Source organism: Ambystoma mexicanum, chromosome 2q (assembly GCF_040938575.1).
Source record: "Ambystoma mexicanum isolate Mex_15411 chromosome 2q, UKY_AmexF1_1, whole genome shotgun sequence".
Classification (NCBI taxonomy): domain Eukaryota; kingdom Metazoa; phylum Chordata; class Amphibia; order Caudata; family Ambystomatidae; genus Ambystoma; species Ambystoma mexicanum.
The window spans coordinates 303,240,204-303,255,480 of record NC_090924.1 but is presented as its reverse complement, the minus strand read 5'-3'; the positions used below and the strand labels follow the sequence as shown (position 1 = coordinate 303,255,480).

Sequence of the window (15,277 nt, the reverse complement as noted above, 5' to 3'; positions counted from 1 at the left end):
TTGATGGTGCCGGGGAGGGTGCGCCCTGCCTGGCGCCCGTAGAGCCCGACCGTTCGGCGCTCCCGGTGCCAGCGGACTCGCGGTGCTTAGCCTTATGTTGGGCCCCCGTCGCCGGGGCGCCCTCAAAGGTCTTAGAAGACCGCTCGGATTTCTTCTTCTTCTCGCCAGACGGGCTCTTACCCTCCAGCCAGTTGGCGAGACGTTGATGGCGGTCCTTCATGGTCCGTTCCGACATGTTGCCGCAAAACGCACAGTCCTTCTCCACGTGCGTCTTGTCCTCATGAAGGCAGTAAAGGCAGAAAGAGTGTTCGTCCTCCTTAAAGACGTTCTGCAGCTGGCATCCAGGGCAGACCCTGAACAGCTTTCCGGGCGTCGAGCTTCCCTTCTCCTGGGCCATCTCCGAGACCGGGCCTGAGAAGCTTCTGGAGTCCTCCGAAGTGTAGCTCGATGAAATCTTCACCCTTGAGGGGCACAGACGAATCCGACACGGGTCCCCGTTGATCGGATGTAGGATCGGTGGAGCTTGAGGCTCTTTTGACCGAAAGAATCGAAGTTTTTTGTGAAAAAGCGCGAAAAATAGCACTAACGCTCGAGAGCAATAGCACGAGGATCCCAACACATGAACGTGCGGTAAAAATTTGTTCTAGGTGTCTGTGTACTGTACTTGCTCACAAAAACTAGTTTATCATCCAAGATGCTTTTGGGTGCAAGCAAGGTTCTGAATTCTTTTGTGGCAACTTTATCTTTGGCCGCTGTGAGTTCTTCTATAGATCTCCTTTCTTTGAATTCACAAATCATTTCTTCTTGTTATCGATTGTATTCAGTTTCCATATTTACTATACGTTTAACTCTTAAAAGTTGACTGTATAGTAAACTTTTTAATGTAGATGGGGGGTGGAAACTGATTCCGTGAAGAAAATAGTTGCGATCTGTAGGTTTGTGATATAGCGTAGTGTCAAATCCATAGGCATTCTGAGTTATTTATACGTCCAAAAAATGTATGCATGGGTTACCAATTTCATGTGTAAACTGTATCCTTTAGTGTTGAGGTATTTCAAGAATGCTTCCAATGTCTCCAATGTGTCGTTCCATACCATGAAAATGTAATCTATATACTGACCCCGAATGACTGATGTACTTCAGCCAAACAGGATGTTTAATGAGGTGCTCATCCTCGAATTTAAGCATGAATGCATTTGCATATGTTGGGGCCAACAGCTGATCATCCTGCCATACTTCTTTTTTCCAAGAGAGAAAACTTGGAGGCTCTCCTACGGTCCAGCCAGTGGAATCTCCCCTCTGTTGTAGTAGAGTGAGGTGGTGGAAAGAACATGGGCAAGTTAATTTTCTACTAGACTAACATGAAGGGTGATCTTATCCATAGAAAATTGCAGAAAGGAGGGCGAAAGGTAGAGTGTCTGTAACTTAGACACCTCTTTTGTCAGGGTAATGGCTATAAATCGCAAAGGACTACAGTGAATAGGTACAAACTGGGCCACCATATGAAAACAGATCTCAAGAGTGAACCACAAAGGGCTTAGGATGGTAAGTACTGGTAAGCCCCTTGATAAACTGGAGAACCCTGGGAACAGCAAAATATGTCACCCGCCCAGCAGTAAAATAGAAAGTGATGCAAGGCAGCATTTCACTGTGCCAACATTAAGACTGTTTTGGCCAAAGCTTTGAAACATCAGAACAGTAGTGGTTGAGATCTCTGTCCTGGCACCAACTCATGAACTTGCACCAACGACAAGCTGATATGGACTTGGTGGATGTGTGCCTCACAGAGAGCATCACACTGAGATTCCAATTTTTGCACCCCTAACTCCGAATAGTGTGGTGTTAATGTTCATAGTAATGACAGTAGGGTAAAGCACAATAGCGCAATACTGCATCAGTAGATTTTTTAATTAAATGGCTCATCCAAAGAGGGTGCAGCAAGATGTTGCACACAACTGCTGCTAATGCCGTTTATTTTACCACCCACTGTTGAGAGAACTACAACTACTGATCTTAATAGAGGCTAACATACCTGACTCGCACGGCAAGTCAAAACCATCTGAAAAGTAGATAACATGGACAGAGCGATAACTCTTAGGTAGGGGTAGAAGGTCGACATAAAGGTACAATAAGTTCACATACATCTATTTAGAAGTACCCCACACTGATATAAGGGAAATGAATACAGACATTATTGAATCACACACAGAAATCAATCAGGTCAAATAAGTACTTAAGGTGTAAAACACAGCATTAAAAAGATATTCAGTATATTTTAACAAAACAGCAATGGTCTCAGCCTGACTATATGTGGGTCCATAACCACAGGTAGGCACCCAACAAAATCAACAGGGAGAGGACGACACCGGAACCAGGAAAAGCCCCCTGTGGGCCAGAACAATATAGTACAGGGTACTATAGAGTCAACCCACCAATGCTCCATATGGAAGGCCACCGGCCTGGCGGTCAGCCCCCAACACATATAAGTAGGGAATGGGAGAAAAAAGGGAGTAGTCATTTTAGCAAACAGGAAAAATATTCTAAAAGAATCCCCAAGGCCTATATAACCTCTCCACATTAATTTGGAACCTAATAATACTAATTCACACAAGGCACAAGCTACTCAGCCACAGAGGGTAGGAAACATCTCAAAAAACATAGCCAAAGGCATTGAAGAATTAATACATTTTAGCAATATTTACCTGAGAAATACAGTAGATGGAAAAATATTTACAGTCACCAAAAATGTGTTTGTGTTATAACACATTCACCAATCGGAGAAATGCACAGCAGGAGTTTTAAAAGTGTATTTAAAACCAGAGGTAAGTACTACAATTCTAGTTCTTGGTCAAGAGCTCACAGAACAGTTGTGGGAACAGGGCAGAAATTAATAGTTACTCACTGTAGTGACTAACGTACTCTTAGCCCATAGTACCCTTTCCTCCATACTGTATGGGCGTCCCTCGTGAGGGACGAGAGACGGAACCCCTTTTAACCAGAAAAATCTTCTTCCCCCTTAAATTTAGAGGCGCGGCCCTGGGAGCATGCGCTCGCCGGATTCCGCCCACCTGCGCCACTATTATTAGGGGGGGGGGGGGAAGGATGGTGGGACGTATGGAGGAAAGAGGACTATGGACTAAGAGTACGTTAGTCACTAGGGTGAGTAACTATTAATTACTCTTACTTCCCGTCCCCTTTCCTCCATGCTGTATGGGCGATTACAACTGAATGTAGCTCCAGGGTGGAGAGGAGACCCTCCTTAAGCAAACAGGTTTCTTAGAACCGCCTGCCCAAAAGCCGCATCTGATCTAGAGGCAGAGTCCAAACAGTAGTGCTTACAGAAAGCCGAAGGGGTGGCCCAGGTAGCCGCCCTGCTGATGACCTGCCACAGCACATGCCGTTGGACCGCGATGGCCGTGGCTTTGACTCTGAACGCACTCATGAGCATGCAAATTGTCCGGCACAGTTTTGTGCTGCTCCTCATAGGCCTCCTTGATGGCCGGGACCGATAGCCAGGCCTTGAACCACCAAAATTGATAGAGGGCAGATCCCTGCTGCCTCCTCCTTGGCCACCTTGCCCTCTCCTCCTTCCTTTTCTGCCACCCCCCTCAGGCTTCTTCTACACCTCCGCCTGGCATACCTCTGATTTGTACCCCTCCCCGGAAGTTTTTCAAGGATGGCAACCTTCTCCATATTGCCACTCTAAACTATCACTCAGCTGTCAAACACTCCTACGACATCTGGAGCAACTGGACCTTGATGTCCTCGGTCTCATCGAGACATGGTTCACGGCCAACGCTGTCACAAGCTTTGACACTCTCCTCCCTGACGGTTACAAGATCCTCTCCGTGCCCAGGTCCAACCATTCCAGTGGGGGTATAGCCCTCATCTTCCCAGAGTGGATTCCTGCCTGTGTCATTCCTAAGCATGCCTACTACTCTTTCAAATGCCTCGTCTGCAGGTTCTCGCTCTCCTAGCCATTCCCTTAATGTGGCTACTATCTATCGGCCACCTGGTCAGATCTCCTCCTTCCTCTCTGAGTGGGCGGACATCTCCTCTTCCCTCCTGGTCTCGACCACTCAACAACTCCTTCTTGGTGTCTTCAACATCCACCTGGATGCTTCCTGCCCTTCCTCTGGACTCTTCTGCGACCTCTGCGACTCGCTCTCACTCTCTATTCTCCTCTCTAACCCGACCTACTCTGCAGGGCACGCTCTGGATGTTCTGACCTCCTCAGACCTTCCCCTTTCTATCCCTCTCACCACTCCTCTCTCCTGGAGTGATCATTTTCACTTTCTCTTTTCCTCCGCGATCACCCTCTCTACCCCCTCAGGCCAAGCCAACTCCTGCACTGCCACCCACATTCTCGGTCATCTGACCCATGAAGCGCGTGTCAGTTGAGGCTTTTGCCGCCACTTTCCCACCCCACCCACCCCCTTTGTCTGACTCACACCCTGACACAACCCTTTCCATGCTGCATTTGGCTAGATCTGATACTTTCAATGTTCTTGCCCCTGTCATGAGGATCCGCCTGAAGCCCAAAGCCTGAAACCTGTTTGCTTAAGGAGGGTCTCCTCTCCACTCCTGGCACGACTCAAACCTTGTCATGCTCAAACGCAAATGCAGGGTGGCTGAGAGGAAATGGTGTGGTTCTGGTACATCCTCTGACAAACTGGCCTGCCGCCTGCTCCAAAGGCAATACGGGCTCTCTGTCCTCACCAAGAAGAGAGCTCACATCCAAGCCTGCGTCTCTGCGGCATCCAACAACTTGGCTGGACTCTTTAAAATCTGCAAGGAACTGGCCAATTCTGCTGCAGTTTCTACCACTCCTGTCCCTTCCTCAGGCCCTCTGCACGGCACTGGCTTCACATTTCATCTCTAAAACTCAGGACATTCTGTCCTCTCTCTCCTCCTCTCCCCTTCCTCCCTCTACTCCCTGCTCTTCCTCTGGCGCTTCTTTGGCCACCTCTCCCCCCCACCCCCTTTCTTCTCTGCCTTTCCCCTGTTCTCCTCAGACAAGGTTTCTAGACAAATCCAATCTATGAAAGTCTTGTCAAAACAGGTTAATCCCTGTTCCTCCAAAACCATCAAGGTCCACATTTACTCCCTGGATCCTGCTCCGGCTGACTTCTGCAACCACTCCTTCACCAGTGGGGTCTTCCCCTCCTCCCTGAAGCACTCCCTTGTGCACCATCTTCTTAAGAAACCCTCTGCCGACCCGTCCTGCCTAGCTAACTATCGCCCAATCTCCATCACTCCCTTTCCTTGGCAAACCCCTGGAAAACCTGGCCATCTGCCAGCTCACACTGAATCTGTTGTTGTCTCCATGATCATCAGTCTAGCTTCAGAGCTGCCAGAAGTACCGAAAATGCTCTTCTGAACATCCGTGAAGACCTGCTCTCCAACCTTGATTCCAACACCCCGTGTGTCCTCATCTTACTTGATCTCTCCTCTGCCTTTGACACGGTCAATCATGCCAGCCTGCTCAACCGTCTCCGTGATAAGCTGGGTATCACCGGTCAGGCCCTCTCTGAGCAACCCTCCCAGGTTCAACTTGGGTCCTTCCTCACCTCTATCTCAATCTCTACCTGTGGTGTTCCCCAGGGGTCTAACCTCTCTCCCTGGCTGTTCACCCAATACCTGGCACTTCTTGCCTACCGCATTGCCGCTCTCTGCCCCAACTTCCAGTGCTATGCGGATGACACTCAGCTCATTTTCAAGCTATCTTCAGCCATCTACTTTCCCTCTCTCATTTCTGACTGTTCACCATCCAAGAGTGGTGTGCCGCCAATGATCTCTGCCTTAATGCCAGTAAGAGTGAGATTCTCCTCATCGGCACACCCGCTCCCTCCTTTTTCTGTACCTCTCTGGCCGGCCTCTCTTGGCCCTCTTCATGCTTCCACCTGTGAGGCTAAAAACCTCGGGGTCATCTTGAACTCCACACTCTCCTCTCCTCTCCTCACATCTCGGACGTCTCTAAGAAGTCCCACTACCAGCTGCACCTCCCCAGAGGTATTCTTCCTTTCCTCTCCTTCCCCCAGAAACTCACTGTCTTCAGAGCTCTGGTTCTCTCTAGGCTGGACTATTGCAACAGCCCCTTTCTAAATCTGCCTGCTTCTACTCTCTGCCCTCTGCAAATCATCCAGAACAGGACTGCAAGACTTGTCCTTGGCCTAAAGCCCAGGGATCGGATCTCTCCAGGACTGAAATCTCTGCACTGGCTCCCAGTGGCTGAGAGAATTAGGTTCAAAACCCTCTGCATTGTCCACAAGGCCTTCTGGGGCCTGGGGCCTCAATACCTTCAACTCCCTCTTCCTAAATATCTTCCTTCTCGTACTCTTCGCTCATCCGCCTCCAACTCCCTCAGGGTCAGTCGCTTCTCCACCCAACGAGTTGGTGGTAGATCTCTCTTCGGCTGGGGTCTCCTTCTGGAACAGCCTCCCTGAAATTTGAGGAGAACCATCTCCGGTTCTGGAAGAACCTCAAAACCTCTTTGCTTCTGCTTTCTCTCCTACTCTCTCCTGCTGAATTTCCTAGCTGAAACTGACACTGCACTGGTTACCTGGTCACCCTCTGACCTCGGGCGCAGGTCCCCTCCCCCGCCAGTCGCACAAGTGCACTGCCGCCTGGCAATCCCCCGCACTTGGGGACTGTTTTCTGTATCCCTACAGTCCCAATACCAACACTTGATACCTGATGTCTGCATTTAGCATTGCACTTGCCACCAGCTGGCCGCACTTTTACTTATTGTTAATTTTCTAATATCCCATGTACTGCACTATCCCCTCCTCATGCACAATCTGAGTGACAACTGGCCTAGTAGGATTGCTGTCTCCGCCTTCCCTCTGATCCCCCTACCTTGACTCTGGTCGCGCCTTGAAACACTTATGTATAGGGACGTTATAAATGCCATATCATATCCATGCGCCTAAGAGGGATTTGAACAGTCTGGATGTCAGACGTGTGCTAAAATACTACCTTGACAGGTCCTTGGTCCTAGGCGCATACTTGGGGTCGGCGAAGGTGAGTAAGACTATTCCTCGTTTAGATGGAAGGAGGTGGTCACCTTGGGTAGGAACGCAGGGTGCGTCCGGAGGACCAGTTGTCCTTGTGAAAGGTAGTGTAGGGCTCTGATGCTACCAGAGCCTACATTTTGTTGACTCTGCGAGCGGAGGCGAGGCCTACGAGCTGTGCTGTCTTTAGGGTGACCAGCCTGATGTCCGCGGATGTCATTGGCTAGAAAGGTTTGTGTGCCAAGATGCCCAAGATTACATTGATATCCCACACAGGGTGCGGCTTCATATAGGCGGGTAGAGCCTGTGGATGCCCGCCAGATGCCGTCTGACCACCGGTTTAGCAGAGGAGAAGAGAGCTTCCTCTGGATGTCTGTAGGCTCCTATGGCTGCCAGATGGGTGCAGCATGTGTCCACCTGAACTACGGAGTTGGCGAGGTGTGCCGAGAAGGGAAGTGCGTCTTCCAACGTGCACTAAAGTGGGTCGATCTCCTTAGAGTCGGCCCAATGACAGAATCTGGACCATTTGCTCGTATATTGGCTCCCGGTAGCTTTGCTTCTGGAACCCTGGATGATCTCTAGGTTAGCCTGAGATAGGTTCAAGTGTTTCAGTGTGACCTACTCAGGAACCACTCTGCAAGGGCTAGCTTGTGAGGAGCGGGGTGGAGTACCCTGCCCCCATGCTGGGTCAGGGCAGGAGCTGGGCCCAGCCGTAGGTGAATGGGAGGCCTGTCTGATAGGCTAAGCAGCTCGGAGAGCCACGGTCTCGCCGGCTACCAAGGAGCAATCAGAATGATTCTGAGGTGACAAGATTCCTTTATTCTGCAGATCACCCTGTGTACCAGGGGTGTAGGCAGCAAGGCGTATGCTGTCATGTAGTTTCATTGTATCTGGAATGCATCACACCCAGGGAGCCCAAGCCCTGTCCCTGCTAGGAGGCGAAGTGCTGGCATTTCCTGTTTTCCAAACAGATCCACTTGGGTTTGCCGCTACCTAAGGAAAATCTCCTTCAGTACCAGATTGTTCGATTGCCACTCGTAATCGTCCACCCTCAGTATGCGGAGCCTGTCCACCTTCAAGTTGGACTCCCCCGGGAGGTGAACAGCAGTGAGGTAAATATTGTTCTCCAGAGCCCATTTCCACATGCTGACAGCTAGGTTGCACAGCAGAGGGGATCTGATACCCCGCCTGCTTGTTGACATAGTACATGCTGCTGGAGTTGTCCGTCTGGATAAGTACTGTCTTGCCCTCTATCAGAGGGAGGAAGGCCTTGAGGGCAGGTCATATGGACTTCAATTCTACCCAGTTGATGTGGGACTCCTGTTCCTGCTGAGTCCAGACTCCATGGACGCTGTGCCTGTCCAGCGTGGCTCACTAGCCTTCTACGAGGAGTCCATAGTGGCGGTTACCTGCAGGAGAGGCTGCCGGAATGGCTTGCCATGCCGCAGGTTGCCATCCGCAGACCACCACGTGAGGTATGCGTGGAGAGATGTAGGAATGTCGACAGGCTCCACTTGGGAGCCCTTCTCCTGATTCCATGAGGCTGCGAAGTGCAGCTGTAATCTCCTCATCTTGAGTCTTGTGTGGCGTATGGACAAAAAGACTGCCACCATAATACCCTGCAGGTGTTGGTACCACCAGGCAGAGGTCACCGACCTGGAGAGGAAGTGAGCAGTGGCTCTCTTGTCCTCCGAGGGAAAGACTCTCTCGGAGCTGGTGTCCCAGATGAGGCCCAGGAAGGTCGGGCTCCGTGCGGGTTGCAGCTGAGACTTCTTGAGATCGATAGTAAACCCCAGGTCATGGAGTGTGCTCATAAGTGCGGAGGAGATGTGGAGAACGCCTGGAACCAGCCCCGTCCAAGACGCTTAGTGTTGGAACATAAGGCCTATCCCACACCTCAGGTCGTGACCTGGAAGGTGTATTGCCCTCGGCAGGACTGCTAGTGCTGCATGAAGGCGCCCCCTTGGACATGATGCCGGTACTAGGGCATAGCGCCTCAGGCATAAGCCCGAGCACTGACACCAGAAGCATCCGGAGACCCCTCTGCCGGTAGCTGGACTAGCCTCGGTACATGTGCTGGTGCTAGAATCCGAAGGGTTCCTCCTGGTTGGGTGCTTCTTTGGGAAGGAGTCGTCTTTATGCGGTGCAATGGTAAATATAGGCTTTACCTTAGGCCTTGAGCGATGTTTGATGAAATCCTTTAGGTCCTCCGGAGGAGACTTCTGGAAGAGCTCCCTCCACCTAGCTAACCTGTTCTTCACAGCATGTGGGGCCAGAGCGTTGCACGCGGAACAACTTTCCCAGCCGTGGTCAGGGCCAAGCTAGCGGAGGCAAAGGGCATGCATGGGGGTCTGATGTAGGGAAGAGCCTCTCGCAGGCTGGACACCTGCTGAAGTCCGTTGAAGTCGACATGCGCCGGGGAGGAGCGTGGCGTCGGAGGACCAAGTACCTAATTGAAAAGAAAAAGATAGAAGAATATCCGGGGAAGAGCGCGTGGTATTACATGGCCAAAGTCAAACCCAGGAGCACTGGTGAAATTGGCCCATTCCCATCGACACGGAAAAGGGGACTGAGGAGTGGCGCCGGTGGGCGGAGTCAGGTGAGCGTGTGCTCCCAGGGCCACGCCCCAGCGCGCCTCTAAATTTAAAGGGGAAGACGATTTCTCTGGTGAAAAAGGTTCTATCTCCCGTCCCACGTGAGGGACGCCCATACAGTATGGAGGAAAGGGGACGGGAAGTAAGAGTATGTCAGGGACAAGTGAGTACCCCCAGAGTGACATATGGAGGGTTCCAGGTAAGGTTGAAAGTTCCATAGGAATCAATGCTATTACAGTAAATGGGTCATCCGCTTTAATATGGGTACGTCAGTGCTACCCTACAGGTGCAGATTCCATGGAAAACAATCCCAGGGAAGATTAAAGGAGACCTCACTCAAGGGAACCAGAGGTTGGAGGATGAACCAGGAGCCCCAGAGAAAGATGCAGCAGTGCAGGATGACCCCAAACTAGACGACAATGGGAAATCCAGTTGAGACTTGTTTCCAAAGAATCTCGACCCCACACCAGAAGGACCCCTGAAGGTGAGCATCACTATTAATCGCCAATCCCAGGACCCAGAGAGCAGTACTCGCATCAGCAGATTTCAGAATTCGGTGCCCAGGAGCTTGCGCCATGAGACAGCGTCGGTCCAGACGAAAAGAAACAACGGACCTTCCCACAGCATCAACCTTCAAGTCTGAAGTGAAGATTTCAGAAAGAAAGACTCAGGGAAGGCAAGGAAACCTACAAAGATGGCTGCCGGCGGCTTGGTGGACAAAGAAGGCAGGCAGCTCATCAGAAAACAGTCCCAGGATAGGGACCATAGGGACCAGAGGCACATTTTTGAAAATCCTACCAAGAAGACCAGGCAGGATGTTAGAGCTTTAGCACCCTTCTGGGTAATGGCAGTGACGTATCTTCAAGCGGAAGATCTTGGTGGGAGGGATGCAGCAGCAAATGGCCCAGAAAGCAGTTCCAGCATGGACCGCTTTACCTAGCATACGTGGGAGTCTTCAGGAATCCCGAACTAGACCTCCAGAGGCAAAAAACCCAAAAGGTGATATTCCCAAGCCGCCGTACCAGAACAAAATGTCAAAAACACCAGGAATCCAAGGGAAAAATCTTTCTCAACAGTAAGCAGGCCTGCTTCTTCCCTATAGCAGGAAAAAGCAGAAGAGGAAAGCAGTGACCATACAGGTCTCAATGCTACTGCAAAAAGGGGCTGGCCAAAGGCCAGACCACCAATAACTACAGGGGGCTGAGGCAAAGGGTCAAATGACAAACCATACAGGTTGGTCAGTAGAAAAGCCACTCGGCCAAGAACATCCCCAAACGAAGTGAGAGGGAGAACGCAGGGACTTACGAGTGGTGAAAACCAGTTAAAACCAATATGGAGGCTAGCATGAGGGCTCACAAATAGCCCATGGGGTGAGAACAGCCCCTTAAAGGCCACCTTGTGTTTGCTTAAAATAAAAAATGGCAGAGAGCAAGATTTAAAAACAATGCACTGTGACCCAAAGGCTACCACAAAGGGTCACTGGGCTACAAGTGCAGTCAAATAGTGTGCACCCTTGGTGAAGCCACACCTAAACCTCAGCTACCACTAACCTACTCCCTTAAACCAATGTAGGGTGATCTATTAAAGGGTTGCAATGGCAGTGCGAGTTCAGGAGAAGTTCTTTCAACCAGCAAAAAAAGGACGATGGGATCCCACAAAATAGGAATTCTATTTTAGCAACTGGTCACCATGGTCTGTGTCCAATCTGGAGCACTACAGATCATGGCTGTTCAACTCCTTCACCTTCCACTGCAACTAAGGAATCTGCAGGAATGGAGAACATGTACACACCAATGCAACCCCCAAAGTGTACCCCACAGGGTACTCACTGGAGCAGAAAATCATGAACTTCCTGTTTGGGCTGGCCCAAAACATGAAAATCTGGCCAAACCCCCCCCCACACCCTCCATGGAGAAGATCTCCACTACAATCTCCCTGTTCAGCTCCTGATCACTTGAGACTCCTGAGAGCAGACTCTGTTAATCAACATGGGTTTTCAAACTGCCAGCGAGGTTCGACAATGTCTCGGTTCACCTTGTTTTCAAACACCCAAAACCAAAAGATTGATTGTTGATGTCGTGCATGGCAGTGGTTTTGACCATGAGGACCTAGACAGTGGAAACTTTGATTAATGGAAAACAAGAGCACAATGCTATACAAATTCACCTGATCTGCTTAAGGGGTTTTCCGAAGGAATCTGGCAGTGAAGCAGGTGATTTAAGACCTCTTCCTCTGGATGCTGCAATCCAGTTATTCCAAGAACAGCCTGGACTAGTGGAAATATTTGATATTTGTAGTACTGTTTTTCTGGAAGGCAAATGCCATCCCACCCACCCCCTTCCTCCATGGAACTCAATGGATCTCTCTGCCTCGTCCCCATTTCACTGACACAGGTTTCTGTTCCTGCAAGGCAGTCCGTCCATGTTTTGAGATTCACATGCAGCTTTCTCTCGTCACCTCTTACCAGGGTTTAAAGTGACACAAGGGTGGCCAATAGCTACAACAGGGGTTGCTCCTTGTTTTGATTGACAGATGTGCTGTAGGAGTGGCGATGTATTGACATTTAAAGCAACGTATAGCAAAGTATCACTGAAGTGCAGCCATCTTGGGCTAATGACAACCACTTGATCATCTTAATTGTTTTAAAGTAGTATCTTATTTGCACTATCTTAGAATGGGTAAAACTACTGGTAAGCAAGATCAGGAAGAAATTACTAAACGGGCACCATCCACACCTGTATTCATTTATACAACTTGGGCGCTTTATAATAGGAATCTCCAAATGTAAGCATATTTTGAATATTAGTAATTCATCGAGATGGAACGTAGACTTACCCTGCTTTGAAGGAAGAGTGCAATCTGCTGAGACCAGGGAAGGCTAAAAAAGAAAGTAAAAACAGTTCAGAGTCCAGGCTCTACATTGGTATGTTGCAAATTTCGTATAGGTCTATTTTCTTCAATCTTAGGAACTGTAAGTTGTTCTCTGTATCTGTGGTCTTGGCAAAGAAGTGCCTTGACACTTGCAAGGTTTAAGAAATCAAAAAAGCAGTATGCAATATAACATTTTAGGGATACTCTCAAGATACAAATGAGGTACTAGGATGCAGAAAGACCAACTGGATTGCCATTATGTTCTCTGGAAGGTCAATATTCCCTTCATGCTACTGAAGAACAAATTACTTACCTCTCTGTAATGTTCTTCCTGATGGACGTACCTCCAACAGATTCCTCATCATTGATTATTTCCCCCATCACAGCTACTTTTTGAAAAATGTGCTGCTGCCAGCGGGTATCAGGGCCAGTACAAATCGAGGCGCTGTCCTGTCTGATCATAGGTCCACCCTTTTTCAATACCACTCTGATGGTGACAGACGCAGAACCAAGGTGTATTGGCTATCCACCAAGAAGGGCAGTTAAGGAGGGTGATGAAGAATCTGTGCGAGGAACGTCCATCAGAAACACAAAAGAACATTACTGAGAGGTAAGTAATTTATTATTCTAATAGCCTCCGTCGTCTGACAGATTCCTCATCTTTGATAAACGACCACAGCAGCACAGAGACCTGGAAGAGGGAGGATAGCAAGGACACCACCTAAACCAGAAAACTCTGAAGAACTGCTCTACCAAGACAAGGGTTCTCACTAGATAGAGAATCCAAGCAGTAATGCTTTCCGAACATGTACAAAGAAGCACGCATTGATGCCTGGCAGATGGCAAAAACAAAGACTCCATGTTGCAGAGCAGAGGAGGAAGCCTGCCCTCTACTTGTATGAGCTCTGAGACCTACAGGCACATCCTTACCAGTCCGATTATTTATTTAATTTATTGTACGCCCAAATCCTGAGGTATCACAGCGTAGTTACACACATCTTGCCTATCCATCCATCCATGTTTTTATGTAGCACCCTGTCGCCCATAGGCTTCAGAGCACTCACAACAGAGACAGAAACAACGTAAAACACAAGACTACAAAGAGAACAAGGTAGAGATTCTATTAGACTTCTCCTTCGTCGAACAGCTATGTCTTAAGCAGTTTCTTAAAGATGGTAAGAGACGTGCTGTTTTTTTATGGGAGATGGCAAAGCATTCCAAATCATCGGAGCCCAGTGAGTAAATTATGTGTCACCAACTCTTTCCAAGGTTTTCCGTGGTTGTTGCAGATTATTTTTTCCATTAGATCATAGAGTTCTTTGAGCCGGGGCCTTAATTAGTCTCTTAGTGAGATAATTAGGAGAGATGCCTGTCTAACTGAGCATTTAAATTTTATTCACTGTTGAACTGGTAGCCAGTGAGGTTTTTACCTGGTAACTGATGTTTTCTCCAGCCGGCTCAAGCCCCAGACCACCCTAACTGCACCATTCTGAATGGTCTGCAATCTCTTGATGTTAGCCTTAGAGGTACCCATCAAGAGACTATTGCAGAAGTCCAGTTTGGAGTTAATTATAGCTCCTGCAATCAGCACAAGATTCTTTTGTGATAGATATGGTCTAATTTGCCATATGAGATGGATGTAAAAGGTGCATGTAGATTTAAGATAAGAGACCTGTCTCTTATACGAGAAGCAAGTCCATAAAAATGCCCACGGTCTTAACATGCTTAGATACTTAGATGAAGCTATTGTTAATCTTGATTTTTTTGTATTGTTGATCTAGTTTCCCTATTTTCTGATGTGTGCTACGAATTAAGAGTTCTGTTTTTGCCTCATTTAGGGCCAAAGAGATGTTTGCCGTCCACTTTTGGATAGCATTGAACACTTTGTTAATTCTTTCCACGTCCTTTTCATAGGAACCTGACAATTCAAAGACTAGCTGGATATCATCAGTGTAATTTGTGAATTGAACACCCAGGTCTTTAAGCATATCGCATAGGAGTTTTGAGAACATGTTAAAGAGCAGACGCGACAGGCATGAACCCTGCGGTACACCACAGGTCAGCAGTGTTTTTAGGGAGCTGAAATTGCCCTTTACGACTGTGGCCATTCTTGGACCTAGGAAAGATTTAAACCAAATTTATTGCTGCTAATGGATTTCAATCTCTCAGCCAAGAGATCATGGTCTATAAGATCAAAAGCTGAGGAAAGTTCAAGTAGCATAAGTAGGGCAGTGTTTCCTTTCTCAACAGTACTAGCAATGTTGGCCTGGAGATCCAGAAGCGCAGCCTCTGTTCCATGTTTGGCCCTAAAGCCGGATTGCTCATTAGCCAAGATTTCGTTGGTATCTATGAACTTCTAGTATTGTATGTAGGCAATCCTATCAATAATTTAACCAGGAATGGCACGTTTGTTATGAGCCTGAAGTTGCCTGGAATAGAAGGATCCAGGTTTTCCTTTTTTATAAGAGGAGTAATCCATGCTTCCTTAAGATCAGCAGGATTCTTCCAAGATTGATTGACAAATTGTGCAACCCATGGTGCCTGCGTAATCTTTGAATACCTTGGCTGGGAAAATGTCCCCCTGACAGGAAGATGGCCTCAGTTTATGAATCACTTCCAAAACCTCTAAAATTGAGACCTTTTTGAAAGAGAAAAGATCTAAATGACTATTTGGCAGATCATTCTTAACGGTAAACGTTAAGTGAGTTAACTTGTGATGAGAACATAGTTTTTTTGGGTTTCAATAGCCTGTTGATGTTTACTAGTTTTTTCAGAGAAACCTTCATGAATCTCTTGGCA

The 15,277-nt window shown here is 48.4% G+C and overlaps 1 protein-coding gene across 6 annotated transcripts in view; it reads right to left on the bottom strand.

Annotated features, from left to right (window-relative positions):
• The window catches only part of LOC138569353 (uncharacterized), a 1,814,236-nt gene that overhangs the window by 161,747 nt on the left and 1,637,212 nt on the right, over window positions 1-15,277 (bottom strand). For all 6 annotated transcript variants that reach the window (XM_069647265.1, XM_069647261.1, XM_069647266.1 and 3 more), the window contains one exon: window positions 12,443-12,485. In XM_069647265.1, coding sequence (XP_069503366.1) covers window positions 12,443-12,485 — 43 coding nt within the window. The remainder of the gene's footprint in view (window positions 1-12,442; window positions 12,486-15,277) is intronic.